The 27,426-nt window shown below is 42.4% G+C and overlaps 1 protein-coding gene across 3 annotated transcripts; it reads right to left on the bottom strand.

The window, feature by feature from the left end:
• Positions 1-59: 59 nt before the first annotated feature.
• Positions 60-27,070, bottom strand: eps8l2 (EPS8 signaling adaptor L2). Of its 3 annotated transcripts, none has more exons than XM_088297714.1 (21): positions 26,998-27,070; positions 14,920-14,970; positions 14,452-14,498; positions 9,201-9,265; positions 7,334-7,495; positions 7,073-7,222; positions 6,709-6,788; positions 6,522-6,628; positions 5,827-5,897; positions 5,480-5,606; positions 4,301-4,389; positions 4,143-4,217; positions 3,560-3,708; positions 3,293-3,479; positions 3,186-3,220; positions 3,007-3,112; positions 2,673-2,792; positions 2,165-2,240; positions 1,918-2,089; positions 1,686-1,818; positions 60-736 (listed from the first exon to the last, which is right to left on the bottom strand). In XM_088297714.1, exons 2-21 carry the CDS (start codon positions 14,952-14,954, stop codon positions 662-664), a joined length of 2,061 nt encoding a protein of 686 aa, XP_088153840.1. In that variant the 5' UTR covers positions 14,955-14,970; positions 26,998-27,070; the 3' UTR covers positions 60-661. The 3 variants fall into 3 exon arrangements, with proteins under 3 accessions (XP_088153840.1, XP_088153839.1, XP_088153838.1); XM_088297713.1 differs by lacking the exon at positions 26,998-27,070 and adding an exon at positions 24,142-24,288; XM_088297712.1 differs by lacking the exons at positions 14,920-14,970; positions 26,998-27,070 and having other exon boundaries at positions 14,452-14,824.
• Positions 27,071-27,426: the final 356 nt, after the last annotated feature.

A 27,426-nucleotide genomic window follows, 5' to 3' on the forward strand; every position in this document is an offset into this window, starting at 1 on the left:
TGTGCGTAACATAATTGTGCAAAAGTGTCTGCGACCTATTTAAAAAAAAAAAAAAAGCCTTACCAGCAAACATGAACTTTTAATCAGTTTGTTTTGCATTTGTTTTCCATATTTACAGTCCTTTTGATTGCGTGTCAAACTTCATTTACTTACTGAAGCAGAACAGTTGATAAAATACACCCGTGCAGAAAAACACAAAATGACAGCATTTGAATATAATTTACAGATTTAGGCAGAATTATGGTGAGGAAAACGTAGAATATGAACATGTGTTTCCCAGCAGGGTGATGCTGCTTCCTACTGTAAACAATATGCAAATCATTGGCTATACACAGCATGAGAAAATGTCAAAACTTGCTGGCACAAATTACGCAACAATCTTATCCACTGAGTCATTGATGCAACGGATGAAATATTGGGATTGCCATTAAGCGTCAGCATGCACCACATCGCATGTACTGTACGTGACATGCAAAGAAAACATCTGCTCACATTTGCTGATCCGCGCAAAGCTCGAGACATCAGAGATGCAAATTAGTTTGCGGACATACAAAATGGGAGGAAATAAATACAATAAAACTGTGTACAACGTGTGAATATGGTCCGCCGCAGGTCCTGCAGAACGGCAAATGTGAAATTCCGAGGAGTGGGATGTGCAGCTTCAGTCCGTGCTCGAGTCGATTCGCTCCTGTCTGCGCTTCATGACCTCCTGAAGCTCACTGTCTCCACACGATTTCTGACAGAACAATGAAGTCATGTGAATTATGTCTGAGGTTGTTTAAAGCCTACTGCAAGTTAGACTATATTAGAAAAAAACTAAAAACTAAAGCTAGCCAAAAATATCCAGAAACTGGGTTGCATTGGTTTTGTTAATGGACTAAGTGTAGTATATTAGATTTATATATGGAGAAATATATATATATTTTTTTTCAAACAATATAACAAAGACAAAATATCACAATATTAAAAATTAACCGAAAGGGTGGGCCTATGAGGCTAAAGAAAAATTTGAAACACCTTCACTTAAATATGTGGCTGGAGCAGGCGTGAAACTGAGAGCTACTTCTGGGCTACTGATTAATGTGAAGGGCTCCCAGTTTCATGCATATTTCCTAAATGATCCAATTATCATCGACTATTTTATTTTTAATAATGATGATGTGAGGACGACAAATCACATTTCAGGATTTCACAAGGTAGGAAAAATAAATATCAGTATGCGACATGTTATCTTTCTGCAGACATTTTGCAATGATCACTTCTACAACTTTCCTAGGAAATCACAATGTCCCATCACTGATGAGCATTTTTTAGAACGGGGACGTGATAGTGACCCAAATCATTTTTATTTTTATGATAAACGGAAGGAAGGGAAAAAAAAAAACATTATTAGCGCACATCCTTGACAATGTCATTCAAAACTAATTATCCTTTTTAAAGTGAGAAATTCTGACCGATCGATTAATGTTGTTGTTGGACAGTTTTGGGGGTAGTATGTGTTAAAATTTTAATGTGTTACAGTTTAGGCGTAATATAACATAATACTCATTTCATTTTTAAAATAATATTTACATTAAAATTATGAAATTATTTGTTATATTGCACTGGAGAGGGGATCTCTCCAATCTCGTTGCACACTGAGCACAATAACAATAAAGGAAATTCCGATTCCGATTCTGACTAACCTCGATTTGTGTCTTCTGCACGGTAATCTGCGATGAGACGCGAGCGCCTTCGTCGCCACACACGGCCTTCAGCTCTTGCTTGTTGAGAGAAAACAACTGAGCTCCAGTCAGGATTCCCAAACAGTCCACCGTCCTGTTTGCAAAAAAGGTGATGAAATGGAAATAATTTGCATCTTGTCGTCTATAAAAATATTGAGATGCGAGGAAGTAGATGCTGCAATGTGTTACTGACGCTTTGGAGAAGCCCTTGGCATTAAGCCAACTCTTGACTTCTTCTGGGCTGGAGTTGTACGTGAGCGCCAGTTGAGTGGCAGCCGGTCGCTCAACGCGAAACTTTCTGGCGGGTGGCTGGCTTTTGTTAGCGGTGATCATCATCAGTAGCTCGTTGTTGACCTCATCCATCACTGAAACAGCGGCAACACAAATAAATGTAAATGAAGTCTAAACTTAAAAAAAAAAAAAGAAATCGGGTTGCTTACTTTTGTCTTTGTGTCGACCTTTGCTGAAACTGTCTCCTGGGCTGATGGAACCAGGAGAGGACGCACCATAGCCTTGCTGCACAAAGACACAGACACATACAAGCATTTGTACTTAAACGATGTGTCCAATTAAGAATTCGGCAGTCATTTAAAACCTCAGGATTCTTTACTTTTCTATCATTTACAAGTAAATACACTCCGGGACCGCATACGAGGTACACAAGCACCAGAGACCGGATACAAAATACATTCATCAATTTTGACAGAATATGTGACAATAATCCATCCATCCATTAATTTTGTATATCCTGATGAGGGTCACTGGTGGGCTGCGGCGCTTCCCAGCTGAGTGAGCGAGAGGTGGGATACACCCTAAACTGGATAGTTCCAACCTAATTTCTATTAAAAATCATTTTGGAAGCTGTGCTGAATGTTATGGGTCAAAGATGGCGAAAAATCTAACAGGAATGTTCGATCCAGTGCAAGCAAATGTAGTTCTGCAGCTTACCTGGCTGTAAAGACCGTCAGGCTCGTCAAGCTTGACGACATCCAGGATGTTGTAAGGGACGTAACCGGCTTGGCCGCTACGATTCCTCAGTTTCCACCACTGCTTGTCATCCTCGATCACCTGACACACGCCGGACATCGTTTAATATGCATCACAGACTCGTCATTTTAAATACTGCTGTAAATATGGTACGTTATTTGGAAAGTATACAAATTATTTTATATATATAAATATATATATATATAAATATATATATATATATATATATATATATATATAAATATATATATATATATATATATATAAATATATATATATGGGAAAATGTTTTCACCTCAAGAATTTCATCCGTCAGCACTGACAGCTCGTTGGCATTCCGCGCTACAAAGTGGTAGCGGATTTTGGCATATTTGCGTGGTGGCGGCAACCCGTTGTAGGACCTGTTGGGATATATGTCCGACTTTTAACCTTGGATCTTTTAAAAGTCACCACATATGAAAGGTAATTTCTTACCCGTTGGACGAGTTCGAGGAATGAGTTCCGTAGAACTGTGAAGAAACACACACTTGGGTTTAAATTTGTTGAGCCTTGGATTTCTATTCAGTTGGAGTAAGTCTTACGTCATCAGCTGAGTGTTTCCGGTAATCAGGGCTAATGGGGGACCGCAAAGAAATGGGCGAGCCCAGAGGCCCAAGAGGACCTTCTGTTTCCCATGGGGCCGTCCTGAAGAGCTCCGCTGGAGGCTCCCAGCCATTCCGGAATTTGGGATAGTAAGGAGGAGCACACCGATCCCTCGGCCACTCCGCTCTAAACACAGAACAATGACAACACAATTTGCAATTGGATTCTTGAAAAATAACCAGCTTGATTGGGTATTGACGACAAACCTGGGTTTGGTCCAATATTCTCCAAGAAGCTCAAATATGGTGGTCTCTTTGGGGGTCAGGTGCCCCCGCAGGAAGTCGACAGCATCTTTGGAGAGGTGTGGGGAGATAATTGAACGGACCAGCTCAGGACTGCCACAACTCTGGAGCACCTAAACACACAAGACAGGTCATTGTCATTCCTTTTAGCTGTACAGGATTTCATTTCATCAGGCAACATAATGCATCATATTCAATCTGGTCTCAAGAGCTAGAGACCCTTTTTTTTTTTTTGCAATGGGTCTGAAACGGAAATTTTAAAAAAAGCTTGTTGACTTAAGGGCACAGAAAGTTCAAATTGCAACTTTATCTTATCAACTAAATGTTGCACCATATCAACACAAAGGCAATGTGCATGTTTTTTTTTTTTTCCAGCATGGAAGGTGTGGCTACAGCTTGAGATGCCAATGTGCAGTCTGTACTGTACCTGCAAGTGCAATTATGCGCAAACATGCGGCTAGATGATAAGATTGTTTTATACGGGCATCAGTGGGCAAAAGGCAGTGACCTCGAAGTATACAATGTCCACTCCGTCTGTAACTCTTACCAGCTCCAAAGGGCCGAAGAGGAAATGAACCAACTCGGACGCGCTTGGATTTTGGATGTGCTTCTTCAGTTTGGCCTGCAGGGCGAGCAATTGGTGAGAAGGCGGTGAGGCAAAAATAAAAAAAAGAGCGGGAGGTTAATGGATGTGAGATATCGCACCAAGAGATTGAAGGCCAGCTTCAGTTTCTGCAGGCTATCGATGAACTCTTCCTCAGAGGGGGGCTTGGCTCGCAGGGTCAGCATGCCCTCTGCGAACATCCACACGAGACGGCGATGAACACACGTTCAAGTTTACAATCTTACCAGAACCCTTTCACTCTTTTGCTCGGGTTCCAGAAACATGTTGAAGGGCATCAGAGAAACCTGTAAAGTGTGTTTCCACCTCTTTATTCATGACCCGTAGTGCGGAAATAGCATTTAGCATAGTTTGGCTTTGTTAACCTCGGCGACAAAAGTCCAAGAGAGAAATTGCGCTAAAAAATGCTGAGTTGTTTTCCAAACCCACTCGCTGGATTTAAAGGTTGGAATAATTTAACCCAAGGTTGGGTACCCAATTAGGCGTCCTTTCAACTCAGCAGTTTTAAGCGTGTAGAATGGGTTTCTCATCTTGGAACCCACTATGCATGTTACTTGCAATTATATGGAGGTTATTAGGATCTAATCCAATTTATGTTACTTTCTATGCCGAGAAATCTTTTAATCCTCAAATCCAACAAAAGTTCCAGATTTGAGAAACAGTCAGGCTCTCTGAATAGAGAATAAACAAATTGGATGTGTAGTCAGTCTAAAGTTAATGTGTTCAAATTGCTTCACCACTGACCAAACATGCAGAAACAAGAATTGTCAAAATTAAAACATCACTCAACACACTCCGGCATTATTATTATTTCTCTGCTTAACATACTGAAGGACTATTTTGGAGCCTTTGTTCAAATACTGCAGAGCCAATTGAACCAAATGAAATGATCCGTATTAATAATAATAATAATAATAATAATAAAATAATAATAATGATAATGATGATAATAATAATAATGATAATAATAATAATAATAATAATAATAATAATAATAATAATAATAATAATAATAATAATAATAATAATAAAATAATAATAATAATAATAATAATAATAATAATAATAATAATGCCACTGAAATAAAATTATTCTATTTGTCAAATGCCTTGTTAGCAAAGGCCATAATGGAATATTGGTGTTCACCACCACCCATGTCACTGGAGAACACAAAGAGATACAAACATGGCAGTGTGAGCAATATTCAACAAACACATTGTCACTTCATGGTTTCCACCACAGAAGAAGAAAAGGAGACAGACCTGCTGGTCCTTTCTTCTTATTCTTCTTACTCTTGTTGCGCTGGTTGAGTTGGGAAAAGGCCTCGGCTGCCTTTTGCACCCGCGCCACAAATATCTCAATATCGTCCAAGGCGCAGTTGAGGATTTGCTACAAAGAACAAGATGGATGAGGGTGACTAGCGATGACATCAAAAAAATTATTAGGTACACTGCACATTTCTTTCATTTGATGCGCTGCAGCGCTACACTCAAAACTGAGTATTTTTATCGTCGTCATGCGAAACTTTTGATACAGCTCTTGCTTTGCATGTCATCACATTCTCCAAGTATATATTGAATGAAGTGTCCTTGCGGAGGAAAACACTCACCACGTCCTTTTCAATGCGCTGAGCCAACTTTTCATGTGACTCTGGGTCACCGTGTCCAGCCGATCGCCTGTCTGCACCCAAAAAAATGCTAACTCAGGCATTACACACAAATCAGAAATGATCTTATTAAAATGACATTAGTTTGCAGAATAAAATGCAATTTTTTATTTTTCTGTTAATCTAACAGGAAAATAAATAATTAACATTTTTTAAAAACTGTATCGCCAATAGTTAATTAGGTATTCAATCGTATTTGAAATTTCAATCCATAACAAGATGCAAGTCCGATTTGACAGCAAGCATATGAACTGTGCTGGTGTAGATACATTAGAGCGCTTCGTTGTCAAAGCGTGGAAAAGCGCCGCAGTAACCCAGTAGGATATATTACAGCTAGCGGAGGCTTAAAGCGGATCTATCTTAATTATCATTTCAATTTGGCTGGGTTGTAAACACTTTTCTCTGTGGTGTGTCAAATTTATTTATTTTCACTTTACAGACACGTTAAGTATTCAAAAGCATATTAACACTGACTACATTGCTAAATATCAAACCACAGAATCATGACAATAAAATAAGTTTCATTGTTAACATGACATAAAATTAAACTGTCTTTCTGACACATTTCTTTTTTTTTTAGAGACACGAATCAATGAGTTATTTTGCAAAAGATTATAAATCATGATGTTTATTCTCACTTTGTGGGATTGGGGCAACAACGCGTCCCTTTGCAACCGGGGTGGCCTTGGGGGGCGACTGGGGAAGGATGGTTTCTCTTCGATGCTTCATTTTCTCCTGGTTAATTCTACAAGAGGACAACGACGTCAGAACCTTCACAAAGCATCGCAGGTCAGCGTTTGCGTGAGCATCGCGTGCATCTCTTACTTGAGTGTCTGAAGCCTCGATTTCTTTCCATATTTGTTGTCTCCGAGGGCACTGTCTATATCTGCGTGAACCAATTCAGCCTGAGTGAGAGAAAGAGACAATTAGTCAAATAGGAGATGAACACAAATATTCAGGATTAAGAACGACCAATGTGCAGGAGCACACAACTCTGAGCTGTCAACGGATACTTTTGAGTTCTTACACAGAAGCGCAAAGCCACTAACAGCCCCGTGAAATGTGGCCTTAAACGACGGCGCCTGTGCTTTTGATTTATGAATGACACAAAGCCTTAATGGAAGTGGACCAGTTGTGTCGTGTACAGACAATAAAAGATGCAAAGTGAGCCTCGCGCGGCGACACACACCTCCACCTCATCACAGTGGAAGAAGTGGATGTCTGGCCGGTGCTGATCGTTGTCCTGACACACGAGCAGCAGCACGGACGGGTAACGCGTCTGATTCAGCACGGCCTGAGACAGGTGGATCGTGGGGAGGGGGAAGTTCTCCAGCTCATCCTGTCGAGAGAGAGAAGAGCAAATTTGTCATAGGAAGCAGACATTAAAATTATGATGTGGACGATTTAATGTCCTAGCACTTTTTGTGGCCATGTAACTGGGGCGCAGTACCTGTGTGCCGCAGTCAAGCAGCCTGACTGCCTTATCAGTGACTTGCAGGAGCATTTCCTGAGTCCAAATCTTGTCTTTTGAATCGAGAAGGGCAAGTTTCTTGATGGCGTCGTCCACGGTGGCGATGGACTCGGTCTTGTCCATGATGAAGGTGGACAGATGCTGACCAAAGGAGATGGAGACGGTCAGAGAGGGAAAAGACATATGAACTAAAATATTTGAAGTACAGAAAAGTGTCAGGATTCGGATTACTAATTTTTTTTTTCCGGAGCAATATAGCACATGGATTTATTGAACTAAGTGGAGCACTAAGTCACTAATTCACTGCTGACTGAGAATTCCATTATGAATTCACATGCCGTGCTTCTTTAACTCATTCACTGCCATTGACGGATATAGAAGTCAAATTTCCAATTTTAAAATAGCATGCCATTCATTGAGTACAGACACAAATAACCCAAATTGAACATGCCACGGAATTGTTTTAACATGGTGAAATTCAGAAATGCGCATTACATCCCAGGGAGTGAATAGTCCGTCCCGAACGGACGTCCATGTTGGGGGTGGAGGACGACAATTCTTTTTTTAAGGACTGACTAAGAAAGGACGAAAGTGGGTTTTTGTCTATCCCTGTAATTGTCCCTACCGCATAAATATTTGCTCTCTGGGCAGAATGAAATCTTGTAATGCGTTAGCTTGTACTTGTCCTTTAACTGAGAGTTCAACTGAGACAGCAAGAGAGAAGAGGTAAGCTCTGTAATGAGCGTCTACCGGAGTATACAAATATATAATACCTCATTTAGTAACACGTACAGATCCGTTTTTATGGCTACATGTAAGTATTTTGGCTTTCAAACAAGTGCGTTTTGTAGTCCGGAAATCACGATGAGTGGATGTGAACCGGAAATTAGTCGGCCCATGAGCTTTAAATAATGTTTATGCATGAATTATGAAACATCTGCCGTTAAGCATCTCATCATGCACGGACGCTTTTTCCAACTTTAGCTGGCAATCATTCATAATTGGGCGATTTGAGCTCACAACACTGCACACACCCAAAACCAAAATAAAATAAACTCCACAGACATGTTGCCATCTGTTGTGTTGAAAAAAGAAAGAAAACGCATGAAACTTTGACACTTTTTCCGTCATTTAAAAATACAGATTATTCTCAGAACATTAATCAATAAAACACAAAGTAGTGAGTGAATTAATCCAATAAAAATATCAGATTTATCTTCTACTTTACGCGTGATTCACATTTGACGAGTTTCCCATCTGATATCAGTTGACTAATTTCATGCCATTGCCATAAAAAGAAATCTCTTCGGTGTTGTCATAAATACCAACAGGCTCCACCTAATAAGACACTTTATATTAATCCAATTTCTTTCTTTTTGTGAATGATTTGATTATGAGAAGTGTGACTTAAAGTATAAAGTACATTATGGGTGTGGCTTAACTTTTTCAAATTTTTTCAAAACGAATAAATCAAAGGCTACAGCAACGAACCAAGATGTACCACAACAATAAAGTAATTCAAATTGTGACGCACTTTCAAAATTTCCGATTAATTTAGTAATTATAAATTCAATTCAAACATTAATGTACCTGGATAATGTGCAATATTAATGAAAAAGTAATAACAGAATGAAAAATAAATATGCAATGATATAAACGGAAGATAATCAATCTCTGAAATTCGAGCAATTTAACACATCAAACAAAGTTTTACGTCTTTACTCAGTCGCCACAATTATGATACGTGCTGTCCGATATATAACGAGCCTCATTTCTAAATTGCCATCGGTGAAATAAAAACACGGTCAACACTTCAGTTCAACATTTACAAACACGGCAGCCTTACCTCAACATGATACTGTGACGTCTCATGCATAATATAATTGGAGTTGGAATATTTTTTCCTTTGCTCTGAAAAAGAAAAACATTTAGAAAACGTCTCAGTCTCAGAGTAAAAATAGTAAGAGTAATAACACTCGCCTGGGTCCCACATGTTGCACCAATCAGAGCCGGAGTGAATAAAGCAAAGACGACACGCGAGTGAACTGGCCACACCAGCAGGGCAATAAGGAAGAACACCCACTCCAGGTATGCAGTTTTTTTTTTCCTTTTTTTTATACATCCTCTACTGGGAAATGATACACGCCAAAGGAAACGATAACACCCAAAGTAATCTCAGGTGTAAAATTACTTAACAAGCAAATTTTCAATTTTCAAATCAACCAACAACAACAAAAAAAAACCACCAACAACGCAATGTTTTTAGTTTTTCCTCAAGGTTGACTCCCAAAGGCGTGGCAAAATGCATATCTAAAAAGGTTAAATATTAATCATACTATCAAAGAGTCAGTGCAACTTGAAGTGTTCCCCCTCGCTTTATATCATGTTGGCAAGGATTACGTACTATAAAAGTGCCATAAAAGCACCAAACCTCAAGTTCAAAGATCTCAGATGATGGCTACGTAACAACACAACATCATGTAAACTTCCGAATGGTTGTCATTAGGAGCAATTAATGCCAGCTGTGAAGTGACAACAACTTCCGTGGATGTGGATGACATATTACAAACACTGCGACTTTGTCTGTTTTCATTTAACTTTAAAACAAACATGTTTCAAACAATGTATTCTTGGCCTTTTTACTATCATGACCTTACACATAAATGTTGCTAGTGTAGTACATCGAATAGTTTGTCTTGAGATGAAAAAGGGGTCGTAAAAAAGTAGTTTTCAATTCGGCCGAACGCTCTGAACCACGCAGGGCGTTCCGGCGAAGCAAAGGCTTGTTGAAGACGCGGAAGAGGAATGACAATTTGGTGGCAGAAAATCCGTCTATAGTGTCTCGCAAGATTTTGGTGAATTTCATTGGGACGTGGGCAAACAGATTATGGGTCATATGGCTGAAAACTATATCATGACGCAAGTATGTCATATCAGTCGATATCGAATTATATTATTATTTTTTTTGTTTGTTTGTTTTGTTTTGTTTTTTTATTTATTTATTTATTTTTACTATTGAAAATAAAAAAGGGAACAGGGCTGAATTGAATTTGTTTTATTTTAATTTAACCATCAAAATGAACAAGAAAAAAGTCAAACGCACGCCGGCCTCCCTTGCAACGCGTGTCCGCGGAGGGTGCTTGTCATCGGCTTCAATGCTACGTACGCCCGCCTCGCTTCTCCGGAGCTCTCGTTTGATGGAGCTACGGGCCGTTTCCTCAAGTCAGCCGGTAAGTCGACCTTTCGCACCCGTTTTTTTTTTGTGGTTTGTTTGTTTTTAGTCACGCTCGCTCAGCAAAAGCCTCAGGTTATATTTTCTAAATGGGAGGGAGTTTGTGACGAGTTGGGCCGTGATAGGTCGAATCTGCTCCATTATTTTTTTTGGGGGGGAGGATAATTTATCAATAGCATTTTTTATTGATATCAATCCCCAACTATCGCGATATATATCGCTATCAAATTATCGTCAGCCCTGTCAGATGCATTCATAAACAGAACAATAGCAGTTTTTAAATCATTCCATTGGCAGCTATGGGGGCTCTCGCATGTAACCGCAGGCAAAAGAGGAGCTTTGCAACACTCTTGATGTGATACTCTATTGTTGTGTTTGAACGGGCACATAAGCGTGCCACTGCGCCTGCTGACCTATTTACCAGGTGAATGGCTTGCAGGTAACCATTACACTGTTATTAAATGAGAGCAGGTTGCTATCAGGCTCTCACTGCCAGATGTCTTCGAAACCCCCATCCCGCCCAACAGAGCAAACACACAACTTGAAAAGCTCTCGTTTCCTCTGCGTTGGACACATTGTTGTTGTGTTGAATGTGACACAAAGGCACCGAATTTGAACAACAATTCATCGACTCTGTCAAGTGTCCTTTCATTCCCATGCACCTCGTTGGGAACTGTGTGACTCAAGTGTTATTTTGAAAAGCGATAGCTTGTGTCCATGCCACCATGTGCAAATGACGCCAGCATTTGCCTCGCGGCCAATCCCTCTTGGCTCATTTCTTCCTGCTTGGCTCCACGCAGGTGAAAGAAAGGCATCAGGTGTCGGTCTGAAAGTGGAGCTGGCCGCCATGTCTTATTAATGCCACTTATGGCAACCGACTCACAGGGCTGCAACAGCTCGCAGCGAGAGCCAGTTAGCAGGCAGATGGGGCGAGAAGCCAGAGTCAATGAGCAGAGATAAACAGCGGAGGCAGGAGGGCAGACTGCCAAGCTGATATTGGGTCCGGAATCAATTTGTCATGGGCGGCATTAAGTGCATGCAAATAAACTTCCGTGCGATTAGGATTTGATTTTACGTCCGCATGAAATGCTAAAGCTGATTTGGCAACAGCTGCCTTTTGTTTTTACTGCCTAGCAACATTTGGATGTTAGTGTTCAGGGTTGTGTTCACAATCATTTGGCCATTTGTTGCCAGGAATTATTCACTATAGCAATGGTTGTCAAGTTTTTTTACACCACACAACTACGACCTAAAAAATAAATAAATAAATAAGTCGTTCTCCAAGTTCCGCCACCAATACAAGGATGAAATACAGAAGCATAGAAGGCCGAGGACTTCATCTAAAAACGAGACAGAAATTGTATTCTTGAGTAAAGTATATTTAATATTATTAAAGCCTGTCAGTTTTAGTATTAAGACTATGCTTAAAGGAAAATAAAAAAAAAACCAAAAGACCTACTTAATGATTCAATCAAATGTATCACACATAAAATTTAAATAAAAATGATACTGAGATTAATGCTTAAAACCCAACAGTCTTAAAGACTGATTATTGAATATAAAAGTTAAATACAACTGAACTGTACTTATGCAGTGATACATAGTACCACAAGAGGGCGCTCACTATCACACTTTGAAAATCAGTCCAGCAGAATTGGGCTTTTAAAGATCAACTTCAAATAAATGCATGCTCATCCGTATTTATTTATACTGAATAATCATGACCAGCGACACCATTTTGTACACCTAAACAAGTCCAAAAAATTAATAATAATGATTTCCCTTTTGACATAATTCATCCCTTCATAAAAAAAATGATAACTAAATTTTATTTAATTTTATGACATTATCATTGAGAGCAAGCCATTTTCAACAAATTAAGATCAATCAGTAATTTGTAAAAAAAAAAAATAATAACAGACCCACATGAGGACTGAGAAATTAAACTGACCATATTCTGAGATACATACTCTACATATTAAATATCTGGATCTTTCAACACAAGCTAATGTACGTAACACAATGTGGTGCAATTTTGCTCCGTCCCAAAGGTGCTGATAAAGGGTCATTTGCATCTGTGTGCCGGGCTTTGCATACAACATACTGAGATTGGACCTTTGCACTTGTGTGTATTCAACATGGAGTAGGCGGCAGGTTGAAAGCCACTGCTGTTGTTGATGGTACACCACAGCTTCCCATCTCCTGGTTCGTGAGGGGAGGCAAGCTGCTCTCACGCCGCACACAATGTCGTGCTGACCATCTGCCGCACAGGCTGAAGCGAGCCGACAGGAGAATAACACCGCCTCGAGTCACCGCACATACTGAAGGCACTTCACAAGGAACAACACAGGCCGGTGCGTCGTGTGGATTTTTGGACGACTGTCTGAGAGTACCAACAGATGACAAGGTGTGAAGCCAGACGGCATGGGAACATCAGCATGACAGTATTGCCAACATGCTAAGTTTGGAATAGCCACACATAGAAGCAGTTTGTTTCTGAATCATGTGCAGCATAACATTCCGGTGTATTTGCCGTCTATAGCCAAGTCTGAGGCTGCATGGTCTGCAACAGCGGAAAGAAAGTCTGCCTCGTCTTTTCCCTCCTTTTCAAAGAGGCTTTTATTCACCTGCAGGACATGGGCATCCCCACCCTGTTTCAAGCAGACTTTAAAAACAGCCACGCCCGGCACGGTCCGCTAATGTCAAATACAACTCACGCTATGTTTACAGAACTATGGAGACGCATTTATTAGATCAAATGGACCCCCGCTATTTTGGGGAGGAGATAAAAAAGGGAACTCAAAAAGGTTTTACCAAAAAATGGCGTCATGACAATCTTATACTGCCCCCAGTGGCCAAGCTGCACACACAGAAGGTGCCAAAATAAATATCAAGATTCACAAACTGTTTAATTATTACCTTCTACTGACTTATGTTATTACAATGTTATTAGCATTTTATTACCATTTTATAAAGTCAAATATTAGTTTTTTTTTCTGGCATACTAAGGACCAAACCAGCAACATAATTAATTTACTGTATGTCAATTTGAAATACTGTCCCATTTTTGGGTAAAGAGATGGAAATTAAAACACTTGTTTTTTTTTTTTAAATCAGATTCATAAATTAGTGGACAAACTATTTGACAGAACATTAGTTGAAGCCCTACTGAATGTACACATCAGCTGTTACTGCATGAAAGTTCATCAAGTTGAGTAGGCCTCACATCAACAAGTCAGCTCCAGTGTATCACTCAGCCTGTTTCTACGGGGAAGCATTAATATAGTGGTTATGACTATGTGCAACTTAATATTCAATATATTCTCTGTGTGCGGTAAACTGTCATAAATTTAATCCCCACAAAATGCTATAGCAGTGTCCATTTTCATTCAATTCTGTCTTGAAAAGAAAGAGTGAATCATTTATAGTTTGGTAGTTGGAAAAATAAAAGGGCAGCACTGTTTAATTACAGATGTAGGACAAGTTAAGGCAAACACTAAAGTGTCCATTAATAAATCAGTCATGAAATGAAACATGTGCTAACAAGCTCATGAATAATACAGTGAATGTCTCTTCAGAACTACAATTAGCTCAAACTTTTCACGCACACAACAAATGTCAGCTAGGTGTAATAACTGGACAATGATACGGCGTTGAATAGAATTTCCACATTAAACTGAAATTGCTGCCAACCGTGGAAACAGGATCAGATCCAAATAGAATTTGGTACACGTGAATTTTGGGCACATTCCACAACATTACAGTCAATCCAAATCCAGTTTGGTTTCATCAATAATCAATTCCTAACACCTCAGTCATACCAAAGCACAAAACGCTTGGTGAGGTAAAAGGTAGCAGCACTTACCAAAGAGGGCTTTGGCGCTGATCTTGCTGTCCGATCTAGCCACTCCACTGCAATGACAAGAAGAGATGGGATTACGTTGCATTCCCTTCATCTTGTCTCCGACTAAAACCAACTAAAAGTCTCCCTCTGACACTTCTTCATGAGCCACAAGCCCACAAAACCAGGAGTGATATATACAAAGTGACCGTGAGATTCAGACCATATGGACCAGCCAGGGAGCATGCGGGAGAGTGGAAAAGCGAGAGGAGGAGGAGGAGGCTGACGAAGGGGGCCCACTGCGGGCCAAAAGCCCAGGCAAAGCAAATAATTCTCAACAGAGGCGCTCTGTGCCTGAGGTCCCTGACCCGCACCACCTTCCACATACTGGCTTAGTGATTCTTTGGCCGCTGTGACAGTCACCTGCGATAAAGAGCTAAGGTAGGGAAAGGTAAATACTGCGGGAGAGGATGGAATGTGCATCGCACTCACTTGGCTTGCCTTGTTGGAGATCCCAAGGCACTCATGGCTCAAGGCATCCACCTGAGGAAGGAAGGAGACATCACAGGATCATGAAAAAAATTGGTCAGAATATTAGGTACAGCAGTCGAATGATAATGAAGGGGTGGGCAAAGTATGGCATGCGGCCGAATCATTTGTAGACCCTCGCATTTTTGTTGCGTTAATCTACCTTTTCCCTATGAGTGGTGATTTTTCTTCTTCTTTTTTTTTTTAAATGTGATGTTCTAATTTATGAGGTGATGTTTTTTTAAATCTTTTTTGATGCCCATCCACATCACTTGCGCAGCGGTCATTGTTTGGTGTCATGATTTGTATTTGTTATTTTTGGTTTAGTATTTGGTTTCATGTTTTGGCCTTGTATATGTGTCTTGTCTCGTCTTGTCTATTGTGTCCACCTGTGCTCGTTTACCCAAGCCCGAGTGTCAACCAATCCGGTCCTTCCAACCCTCCATGTCTTGTCCAGGTGCTCCTCGTTGTCTCGTCAATTTGTGTGTATTTAGTTCCCTGGTTGCTTTCAGTTCTTGTTGGTTCATTGGCATTTTCACTGTCGCTTGTCCCTGTCGCTTGTCCCGGTCGCTTGTCCCTGTCGCTTGTCCCGGTTGCCTTTCCCTGTTGCCAGTTCCTGTCGCCAGTTCCTGTCGCCAGTTCCTGTCGCCTCTCCCTGTAGTTGGTTTCCTGTCGTTAAGTTTTTCCAAGTTCCTTGTTTGCCTTAGTTTTCTGTGTAATAAATGCCCTTTAAGTTACCCCTGCCTGGCTTCCCTGCGTTTGGGTCCTCATCTTCCTCAACCCTGACAGAATGAACCAACCAGTACTGGACCCAGCAGGAAGCTCACGGCGACGAGTTCGCCGTCGCCGCTCAAGCTGGTACCCCCCTCAGCCTGCCGACCAACCCCGCCCCCTTCACGTAGGTTCCTTTTTTCGTTCTATGTCTGTTTTTCCCCCTTCGTTCCACGATCACGATAATGACTATCCACCTGTCGAACCTCCTCACCTTATCGATTCTGATTTCGAAGATGATTTTGAACACCCTGCTATTTCACCCCCTCACGTTTTAGTTGACTCGGATCATGAGTATGATTTTGAATATATATACAACCTTTTAGATGCCCAGCGCGACCCGGTTTCTGTTAGGTCCAGTCACTTTCCTCCCCCCGAACTATTTCTGTCCCCTTTTTCTTTTGACCCTTTTGAGACCACCTCCCACGTTACCTCGCGTCGTTCACCTCGCCCTAAATCACGAAAGTCACGTAAATCACGGCCACGTCGCTCACCTCGTCCACTGTCGGTTTCCGCACCTTGTCACGTCCCCCTTGCGTCTCATAGCTCACGTTCACCAGCCCCTGTAGTCCCGGTCCCTCGTGTCCTTCGCGTCTCCCGTTCCCCTGAATCCCTATGGCGGCAGGCTGATAGGGATCAGGTCCCCGACCCGGCTCCTCACGAGCTGCAGCCTCCCGACCCAGCTGCTCGCAAGCTGCAGCCTCCCGTCCCGGCTCCTCGCCAGCTGCAGCCTCCCGTCCCGGCTCCTCGCCAGCTGCAGCCTCCTGTCCCGGCTCCTCGCCAGCTGCAGCCTCCCGTCCCGACTCCTCGCCAGCTGCAGCCTCCCGTCCCGGCTTCTCGCCAGCTGCAGCCTCCCGTCCCGGCTCCTCGCCAGCTGCAGCCTCCCGTCCCGGCTCCTCGCCAGCTGGAGCCTCCCGTCCCGGCTCCTCGCCAGCTGCAGCGTCCCGTCCCGGCTCCTCGCCAGCTGCAGCAAACCACGCAGCTTCCAGAGTCCCACTCGGGCTCACCGCCAGCTGCTGAACCCTGTTCCGGCTCCTCCCCAGCTGCTGAGCCTCATCCCGGCTTCTCGACAGCTGATGAGCCCCGTCCCGGCTCCCCGCCAGCTGCTGAGCCCTGTTCCGGCTCCCCGCCAGCGGATGAGCCCCGTTCCGGCTCCCCGCCAGCGGATGAGTCCCGTTCCGGCTCCCCGCCAGCTGATAAGCCCCGTCCCGGTTCCCCCCGAGCTGCTGGGGCCCGTTCTGGCCTCCCGAGAGCTGCTGACCCCCGTTCCGGCGCCTCGCCAGCGCTTCAAGTCCCTGTTCCGGCGGAGCACGTCCTGCGTCCGCCACAAGTCCCTGTTCCGGCGGAGCACGTCCTGCGTCCGCCACCAGTCCCGGCGGAGCACGCCACGCGTCCGCCACAAGTCCCTGTTCCGGCGGAGCACGTTCTGCGTCCGCCACCAGTCCCTGTTCCGGCGGTGCACGCCCTGCGTCCGCCACAAGTCCCTGTTCCGGCGGAGCACGCCCTGCGTCCACCACAAGTCCCTGGTCCGGCGGAGCACGCCCTGCGTCCGCCACCAGTCCCTGTTCCGGCGGATCACGTCCTGCGTCCGCCACCAGTCCCTGTTCCGGCGGAGCACGTCCTGCTTCCGCCACCAGTCCCTGTTCCGGCGGAGCACGCCCTGCGTCCGCCACAAGTCCCTCTTCCGGCGGAGCACGTCCTGCGTCTGCCACAAGTCCCTGTTCCGGCGGAGCACGTCCTGCGTCCGCCACCAGTCCCGGTTCCGGCGGAGCACGCCACGCGTCCGCCACAAGTCCCTGTTCCGGCTGAGCACGTTCTGCGTCCGCCACAAGTCCCTGTTCCGGCGGAGCACGTTCTGCGTCCGCCACCAGTCCCTGTCCCCGCTGCGCCCGGCCCGCCGCCGCTCCAAGTCCCGGCCTCTGGTGCGCCCGGCCCGCCGCCGCTCCAAATCCCTGCCTCGGCGGTGCCAGACGGCCCGCCGCCACCCCACTTCCCTGTCCCGGCGGCGCCCGAGGACACGCCGTCGCTTCCCGTCGCTGCCTCGGCGGTGCTCGACGATCCGCCGTCGCCCCAAGCTCCTTTTTCGGCGGGACTCGACGATCCGCCGGCGCTCCAGTTTCCTGCCTGGGCGGTGGACGACGACCCGCCGTCGCTTCTCGTCTCTGCCACAGCGGCGCCCGACGAAGCGCCGCCGCTCCACGTTCCTGTCTCGGTGGGGTTCGACGACCGGCCGCCGCTCCAAGTTCCTGCCTCGGCTGCACCCGCCTCGCCACTGCTCCAAGCTCCTGCCTCGGCTGCGCCCCGCGACCCGCCGCCGCTTCTCGTCTCTGCCTCGGCGCCGCCCGACGACCAGCCGCCGCTCTACGTTCCTGTCTCGGCGGGGTTCGACGACCAGCCGCCGTTCCACGTTCCTGTCTCGGCGGGGTTCGACGACCAGCCGCCGCTCCACGTTCCATTCTCGGCGGCGTTCGACGACCGGCCGCCGCTCCACGTTCCTGTCTCGGCGGGGCTCGACGACCAGCCGCCGCTCCAAGTGCCTGCCTCGGCTGCGCCCGCCCCGTCGCTGCTCCAAGCTCCGGTCTCGGCTGCATCCGGCGTCCAGCCGCCGCGTCTCGTCTCAGCCTCGTCAGCGGACTCCATGCGGTGTTCGGGTCATCCTGGACGTCCGCCTGAATGGCCGCCCTTGGACTTATGCGTCTGTCCTCCCGGACGCCCGCCTGAATGGCCACGGCTAGACTCCCTGGTCTGGTTTCCCGGACGGCCGCCTGAAGGGCCACGGCTGGACTCGCTGGTCTGGCCTCCCGGACGCCCGCCTGACCAGCCTTGATTGCGGACTGTGGTCCCGCCTCCTGGCCCCCTTCCGCCCACCCTGATTTTGGACAATTTTCTTTTGTTTGTGTTTGGGACGTCTGGGATCCGTCCCTTAAGGGGGGGGTACTGTCATGATTTGTATTTGTTATTTTTGGTTTAGTATTTGGTTTCATGTTTTGGCCTTGTATATGTGTCTTGTCTCGTCTTGTCTATTGTGTCCACCTGTGCTCGTTTACCCAAGCCCGAGTGTCAACCAATCCGGTCCTTCCAACCCTCCATGTCTTGTCCAGGTGCTCCTCGTTGTCTCGTCAATTTGTGTGTATTTAGTTCCCTGGTTGCTTTCAGTTCTTGTTGGTTCATTGGCATTTTCACTGTCGCTTGTCCCTGTCGCTTGTCCCGGTCGCTTGTCCCTGTCGCTTGTCCCGGTTGCCTTTCCCTGTTGCCAGTTCCTGTCGCCAGTTCCTGTCGCCAGTTCCTGTCGCCTCTCCCTGTAGTTGGTTTCCTGTCGTTAAGTTTTTCCAAGTTCCTTGTTTGCCTTAGTTTTCTGTGTAATAAATGCCCTTTAAGTTACCCCTGCCTGGCTTCCCTGCGTTTGGGTCCTCATCTTCCTCAACCCTGACAGTTTGGTATACTACAAGCACCAATGACACACATTCCATTCGGGGATGACCCTCTGTACTCATGCGTCACATCCAAAATGTTCTTTTTGTTATCAAAGCTTGTTACTGAAATACTTTGCTGGCTCATGCTATCGAAGATAAATTACTAGTGTGATTTTGAATATTGTGCTTGGCCAATAAAGATAAGTCTAATTCTGACCTCATTAAAATCTAATACTAAACAACTGCATATATAAATAGAACAAATAATATTTCGTATTAAATAATTGCTTAATCTATTATGATTAAATTCATTTAAAAAAATAAAAAAATCAAATTATTAGTAAGTGAGTACTTTTTTTTCCACAGAACTCATCTACAAATAAAATGGTTATTTTCAAACTCAAACGTGGTCTCAAGATCCAATACAAGAAATGTCAAAAAAAAAAGTTGCCTTTACAACAATAAGTCGTCACAGAGAACGACTGCCATAAGATGTTTTCAGGTCATCTGATATTTTGACTTTATAATTTGCCAAATGAGGTGTACCACTCCTTCTCATTACTCATCAACTTTTCATTTTTAGCTAGTGCTAAAGCTAAATTGTTGCTGAGACAAATTATACGACAGCCTAAGATATATTTCGGCTATTTACTGTGCATTATTATGCAACATTAAGGGTGTTTAGTTTTTGGCAATTCTGAAATATCCAAATGTAATGTTCAATACCACTCAGTGGCATGTAGAATTAGGCCTGTTAGGACAAAATAAATAAAAATCAGGATGATCTATTACAGAATCAACCAGTCGACTTCCTGGTTTATGAGGATTGATGAACATGTGTGTGTTACCATTCAGATTTTTTTCCTGGATTTTTAACAAAATCCCTGTACTATCCCTCCGCAAAGTTTTTTTCAGTAGTTTTTCTATAACAAGCATCTGTCCAAGGGGATACCGAACACTAATGTGGTCTTGATTTGATATAAGGAGACATCTTGGCGACATAGGGCAAATGATTCTTTTCTATCCATTTTGTGTAATCCATCTTGTCATTGCTTGAACCAGCTATGTTATTCTTGCCTTTCCTGTCTGTTTCCAAACACAGCCCAGAGTAAGTGAAAAGAATGCAAGTCCCTCATGGAAACAGTCAACTAAACGGCCCATTCTTCTACTGAGCTCATCAGGTGCTGCGGCCGGAATTATTGGCAGCCTGGGGACTCATCTGTGAACTTCTTGATTCAATCCACTCTGTTTACAACTATATTTACCGAGCCACGTTTAATAATTTGATTTGGTTTCACACTCGGTGAGGCTCATTAGTGGCAATTAGCGAAGTCTCCGAGGAGGTGAGCCGGTGTGTTGGCGAGCGCTGTATTGAAATCAGAGCGATTAACAGGAGTAGGAAATGGGAGACGTCACCTCGGAGCATGGCGCTTCCACGTCGTCTGTCAAGGCATGCCCTCATGACATTACATAACACACACACACACACACACACAGACTAAACACGCTCTATCTCCTCGATCACCATGGGCCCTTACAAGCTGTTACACAACAAAACGGTCCGTTTGTTTTCCTTCACAACGCCTTCCATTTTCTGCATACACGTAAGGCGGCGATTAAACGGCTTAATTGATGAATATAACCAGGATCTGTCGTATAGGGTAATATTCGGTAAATTGAAAACTCAAGTGAGAATCGGAATAAGTCAGACATGCCGAAACAGTCCTTGCCTGGATCCGCACCAAATTTTACACCTTCATGCTGTAGATCACAGGCGTTAAACCGCGAAAGCTAGCCATGGTTATTCAGAAGATTGAAAAATGATAACAAAATGCTTTGGCGAACATGTAATATGATTCAATAGATTCAATAAATCGATGTCAAAGTTCAGAATCGATTTTCACAATTTTTCAAAAAGCAAAAGTGAAGCTGCCGCTTTCCTCCAGCTGATGGAAACATGGAGCCAGTTTGTTGCGGTGAGTAAAGGCTGAAGTAGATGATTCAACTTGCGTATTGTTTATTTATATTGTTTAGCATTTTTTTAAAAATATTTTACGATAAGGGAACAACGTAATTTGAGAAAAATAGCAATAACCATGATATTGACTTACAAATCACAGTGTAATCAGAAATTGTGATACAAATGTAATCGTCCCACCACTATGATTTTGAAAACAATATCCCTCACCTTTGCACTTCAGTGCTTTGCGGAGATAATAAATCAACAATGTAACAACGAATAAAAACATGCACAGTATTTAAAGGGAGAATACAAAAATAAATTGACTTAAGGATTTCATTGTTTATCGTAAAATCCGTGTAAGACCAAAAGCAGAATAAACAGCCCTGTGATATATTACAAGGTGGCTTCCCATGTTACAGAGGTGAGAAATTATTATTGCACGAGTTTAGCGAAACGAGACTTCCAGCAAGTAAAACAAAATATGATGAGGTCACTAGCAACAATCTCGTAGCTCATTGTGATGATAGCATCTTTCAGCAGTGGACATGAAATATAGAGGAAAAACTTCTACCTCAACTTTGGTTCCAACGTGTCAAGAAAAAAACCCAGAAGATTTAGCAAAGAAAGTTGGCCCTACATACTTTAAGCTCGACCAACTCAATACTTCCTCTTTTCATCCTTATCTCCTGGCTTCTCTTAGCTCTTTTGTTCCTTCCTCTGGAACAGGGCCAGCTTTCAGAAGGGAGGCGAAGGCAGAGGAGGACAGGTTGGGTGTCAGGTTTTGTCCAGGGGCCCACTGCACGCCTCCCCCTCAACCGATTTGTTTAACGAAGGCAGCTGTTTATTTTGAGGTTAATTATGTGCTATTACGGCTGCCATAGCTGCATAAAAATGGATCATCGCAGTGCTACTTGCTACAAGTTTCATGCAGGACAGATATTTTCCGAGGCTTCTGGCGTTGACTGAATGTTTTGATGTTCGTATGTGCTGGAATGAGGTCAGACAGCTGCTTATTCACAATACCCTCAAAGCTAGTCACTGAGGCGAGTCCTTTCTTGTCGAGACTATGTCTATGTTTGTAGTTGCACTCGTGAAGTCTGTTCTGCTCAAATGCTCAATCAAATTTTAGACTGCCATTTTTTTGTAAATACAATCAAATTACTTGACACCCAAGGTGTCATCCGGGACCAAAAATGGCTATGTTCCTAAGATGGAGAAGTCAAAATCAAGGATAGAAATATGCCTAAAAGAATTGTTAATGAGGTAGAACCGTTGATTAATCTCGGCTTGAATCTTGCATAACTTGTTTGCTACTGGCAGAGGCGCTTTTGATTTAGTCCCAAACTACAAAAGAGTTTATATTCTTCCAAGGACTCAAACTTGATCCTCTTAGACATGAAACACAGGTTTCTAAGTGGGAAAACGCCCAGCAATTCAGTGGTGACCAGTACAAAAGGTAGGTCAAACTGAAAAACATTGTTGCAATGAAATATGCTTTGCGCCTTCATTAGTCCAAACAAAGCATTCTGATGAACATTGCGTTTGTAGAATATGTGTTAAGCCGCAGAATCTACCCGTTTTTAGCCATCTCAGTGGGCGGCCATTTTGTTTCTTTCTGTAGACTGAAAATGACATCACATTTGCACAGGGAACATCGAATGTGATGATTTTTTGAACATGGACAAGATGTGCTGCGCTCAAACCAAATACTAATGGATTAAACCAGAGATTCTCAACATGGATGCCATGGCACCCTAGAGCTCACCGGAAGCACTGCAGGCAGGAAATTATCCAATTTCACTCAGTTTGTCAAAAAAGGATAATTTATTACATACAAATCTATCTATGATCATCTGTCAATGCTTAATGGCAGGCAGAACAATTTTTCCCCTTTAGATTATAGAGCAGGCGTGGGCAAACTACGGCCCAGGGGCCACATGCGGCCCGTTAAACGTTTTAATCCGGCCTGCGAAACTTTAAAAAAAATTTAATTAATAAACTATGTTGAATTTTTATTTTCTAAATACTGTGGTTTTTCAAAGATGTATATATTGTTGCAATGCTTTTGTTCATTTTCATTTAAAATTAAATGTAGTTTTTTTCTCCGATGAGGCGAGGTTACCAACACATCTGCTCCTGATCTGGCCTTTCTGTCAAATTTTGGAACCCATTGTGGGCCGCCAATCAAAAGGTTTGCTCACCCCTGTTGTAGAGGATACAATAAAGCTATTCCCATTCATACAAAATCACCATTAATTCTAAAAGATTTTTGAGGTGGTGTGCCATGACAAAATACAAATAAAATCAGTTCATTGAGTCAATGAAGATTGGGAAACACTGCATTAAACAACCGATCCATTAAATAAAGATCCATAGCAGCAACACTACACTGCTAATCCGTGACATCTTGCCTCTCACATGAATAGTTAAATAATCCAGGCTGTTATAGTCGGACATGACCTTATGTGATTTAGAGTTTGACTGCACAAATGAGAAGTTTTATTACCATGGTAGCACAATCGTCGAAACATTACATTACTGTGTGTGGGGAGCGTTCGCAATGCCGTTTATATTATGTGACCAGGAGAAAATATAAGCTTGAGCAATGTGGACTTCGCCCTCAGTACATGAGTAAGCATTTTGTAAGAGATAACAGTTATCTAAGTTTATATCTTTAAATGATATTTCATATCAGATGGAGCCTCTTTTCAAAATCAGAATGCTGTCAAAATAAAAGGGAGATAATGACCCAAACTGTGAAAGTTGCTCCGGAATATGATTGACAGAACAACTAGGTGAGTATGTGTGCAATTTCAGGGGTGTTACGTAAACAGTGTTAATAATTGATATTGTCTTGTCTTGCATTGAATTGTGTCCACAGCAAGAAGTTACTAACGTTGTGGGTGTCTTGTTTGATCTACACTGATCAATGTTAGTTTGGAGGAGGCAGAATTCATGCACTGGATTTCTTAAAACGATAAATTAAATAAAAAAGTACACTTTGGAAACAAGAGCAAAGGAACAGTGAAATCAACTTACGTTTGTGTTTTCTGCACTGGATGCTCAAGGTGACCAACATGAAGCATCAACCTGCCGCCAATCAGCAGACACAAAACCCCAGCGAGAATAGCGCACAAGTTGGTATCACAACAGAGTTGTTTAATCCCGAGCCTGCGAGAGTTCCTTAAAACCACACACACACACACAGAGAGTTGTTATTGGTTCCCCGGAGCAGTCGCTGAGGAGAAAATGTGGGAACAGGTGAGTGACAGATGCCTCCCAGGTAATTCAATACGTGAGGGGAGGAGCTCCTTTGGAGCTTTAGTGAGGGTGGGGTGGTCGCTGTGCATGTGAGTTGGGTGTGATGCAACTGACTGAAGTGTTCCATGATTTTAGGTCATATAGAGAATCAAGCAGCCATGATACAAAGGCGGTTTTGTGAGATTTATACCTAATCACCGTTATATAAGCACTTGATATTGTCAGTGTTAGGTGATCAATGTGGGCTTTTCTGCTGGCCTAGTATTTATCAAAAGCAGTGCCCTACATTTAGAACCTACTTTCTAATATTTGGGCCATGAAATTCAATCCATCAAGCCATCCATTTTCATTACAATTCTTAGGGGGCGTGTCACTTCACAACCCATTTAGCACAGATGTGCTTCAACCATGTCGAGACGCGAGTGTGTGACTGGCACGTCGCATTTAATACAAACTAAAGAACTAAAGGAGCTCCTTTGATTGGCCATGATTGAAGTCAGCAATAATAATTTACAATATATACAGTATATATCTATATTTAAAAAAAAAAATTTAATTAAAAAAAAAATCTAATACTAAAACTAACTACAACTAAACTAAAAGTAAGTATTTTTGTAAAATAAAAATAAAAGTAATAAAAACTAACAAAGCCGCCTTGAAAACGAATTAAAACTAAATTTAAAAATCTAAACTCAAAATTAAATAAAAACTATTATACTATATTTAAAAAAAAATTTATATCATACATGAGATTTTGGCGTTCATTTTAAATGCATTTATTTTGGTATTGCTGTACGTCCATATAGAAGAAGAAATGTCAGTTTGAGAATTATCGTTTACTGTATTACAGCACCTTTTTTTAAGTCTTGCATTTGACAAATACTCCATATAGTTAGAAAAACAAATTCACATATACTCTATATATGCCATGTATAAAACTAATACTAAAATTAATGAAAGTATTTTTGAAGAAAAAAATAAAAACTAATTAAAACTAACTGAATTAAAAAACAAAAGTCAAAACAAAATAAAAAGTAACTATAATGAAAAATTGCAGCTTGATGAAGGCAATTATACAACATAATCTTTAAAAAGCAGAGACGTACTGAACCAAACCGCCTAGAAATTCTTTCGATAGAAGTTATGCACAAAGTCAATGACATAGGGAGCTCTGGCAGAGCTCAATCTCACTGGAAACCAATCGGAATTTACTTCTTATATTATCATTACTATATTCTTGTTTAAAAATCAAACGTCCATACATAATGTGTGCACGCATACCAGCAGTGAGGGGCTACATAAAAGAAGGGAGTGTGATGAAAGCCTTTCCAAACAAAGGTTTGACCCATGCGCTTGACTGTTGCTCAAGGCCTCGGAGTGATTTGTTTTTATGCCAGTTACTATGGAAACCTTACTGTGGCGTTTGATCATTAACTGAAGCTGTCAGCACAGACAAATCACCTGTTTGAAGAATGTCAGGGGTAGAAAAGTGGCTAGAAATACTCATACTTGCGTGATTAGTGTAAGTGGTAATCTCCTTACTTGAAGCATCCTCAAGTTATTGTCGTTACTATTATAGTGTTGATCTTGTATGGAAATTGCCAAACGCTTTGGACAGTAAAATGACAAAACAGAGCTGGATTACTTTTACAAAGAGTTCATATTTCAATATGCTGTTATTCGTCAGGTCCTAATAAATCCAATTTAGCCCTTTAATTTCATCCTTTCACCCAAATTGTGTTCTGACTAACTTAATTTGAGCTTTTCTCCAATTTTTATCAGAGCAACGACGCCCTCTATTGGCGGATGCGTGTTCACAATCACAAGTCTAACATGAGCGAATGTGCATGTCAAAAATAAGATACAGAACTCGTTCTTGCTTACTTTCCAATCCAGTTGTAATTTCCCTCACGTGACAAAATTTTCTTTGCAATTATTATTTATTTATTTATTTATTTATTTTTTCATGCACTTATTATATGGTCCAAGGCAGGTACTTCTTATGCTGTTAATTCACTCAGATGAGCAAATCTTTATCCTCACAAAAAAATTAAAAATAAATATAAGACTTTTCATCTACTGTGAGTCGCATATTGCCCTGGCATCTTCTGTACCCAGGGAGGAAACCTTAAGGATGTGGCAGCATTACACTTGGGTGTACAATATCGCTTGAATGAATACCACACTGTTCAATAATTCAAACCAAGTCTTTAAAAGAGAATACAAAAGGAAAGAACAGACCATGAGACGCTAATTACACGGATTTAAATGGAGGCTGCATTGTCAATTTCTGTGATAAGAAGGATGAATGTTATCTATGTAGTGACCTCATGGTCGGCCAAAAAAATGGCTGAAACATGGACTACATACAAGTTTAAAATGAGAATAGAATAAGAAGTTGCCATCGAACTTCATATTCACTGTAAGAAGTATATTTTATGCTGTCAAAAATGCCTATTGATCCAAACACTTAAGATAAATTAAAAAAAAAAAATGCAAACAGAAAAATACGTGAGCTTGTCGAGATTTTTGGCTAATGTTAGCATGATTCAGTTCGCGAGTTGACTGTGTAGCAGTTTCAAAGTCATGTGTCAAGTGTAAAATGATCAATATAATCATGAAAATAGATCATACCTGTGACTTGAATCGTGATGGTTGTTAATTCTTTCATACATTCGTATACAGTAATATAAATCTCGCTTTATTCCTACATTCTAATTGAAAATCTTCCACCTTAATTTAATCGCCTTAAGTCTGGCCCTCAAAAGTGCCTATCTAGTCTGTTTTCAGTGTCTCCCAATTTCCACCACACCTGATTGCAATGATCAACTCATTAGGTTTGTAAAAGCCTGATAACGAGCCTGATGATTTGAATCAGGTGTGTTGCAGTAGGGACGCACCCAAAACATCTCAAGAACCCGACTTGCATTTTAAGAGATTTCTCATTGTACAGGTACGTGTGTGTGCAAATGTTTGGCCACTTACTACAAGTGACCCAAGAGTTTCCTTATTCCGCCATGTTTTCATGATGACAGCATGATTCAGATGAGGACACCAATGGCA

This window comes from Idiotropiscis lumnitzeri, chromosome 6 (genome assembly GCF_059441095.1).
Source record: "Idiotropiscis lumnitzeri isolate Australia: NSW breed Sydney's pygmy pipehorse chromosome 6, RoL_Ilum_1.0, whole genome shotgun sequence".
Classification (NCBI taxonomy): domain Eukaryota; kingdom Metazoa; phylum Chordata; class Actinopteri; order Syngnathiformes; family Syngnathidae; genus Idiotropiscis; species Idiotropiscis lumnitzeri.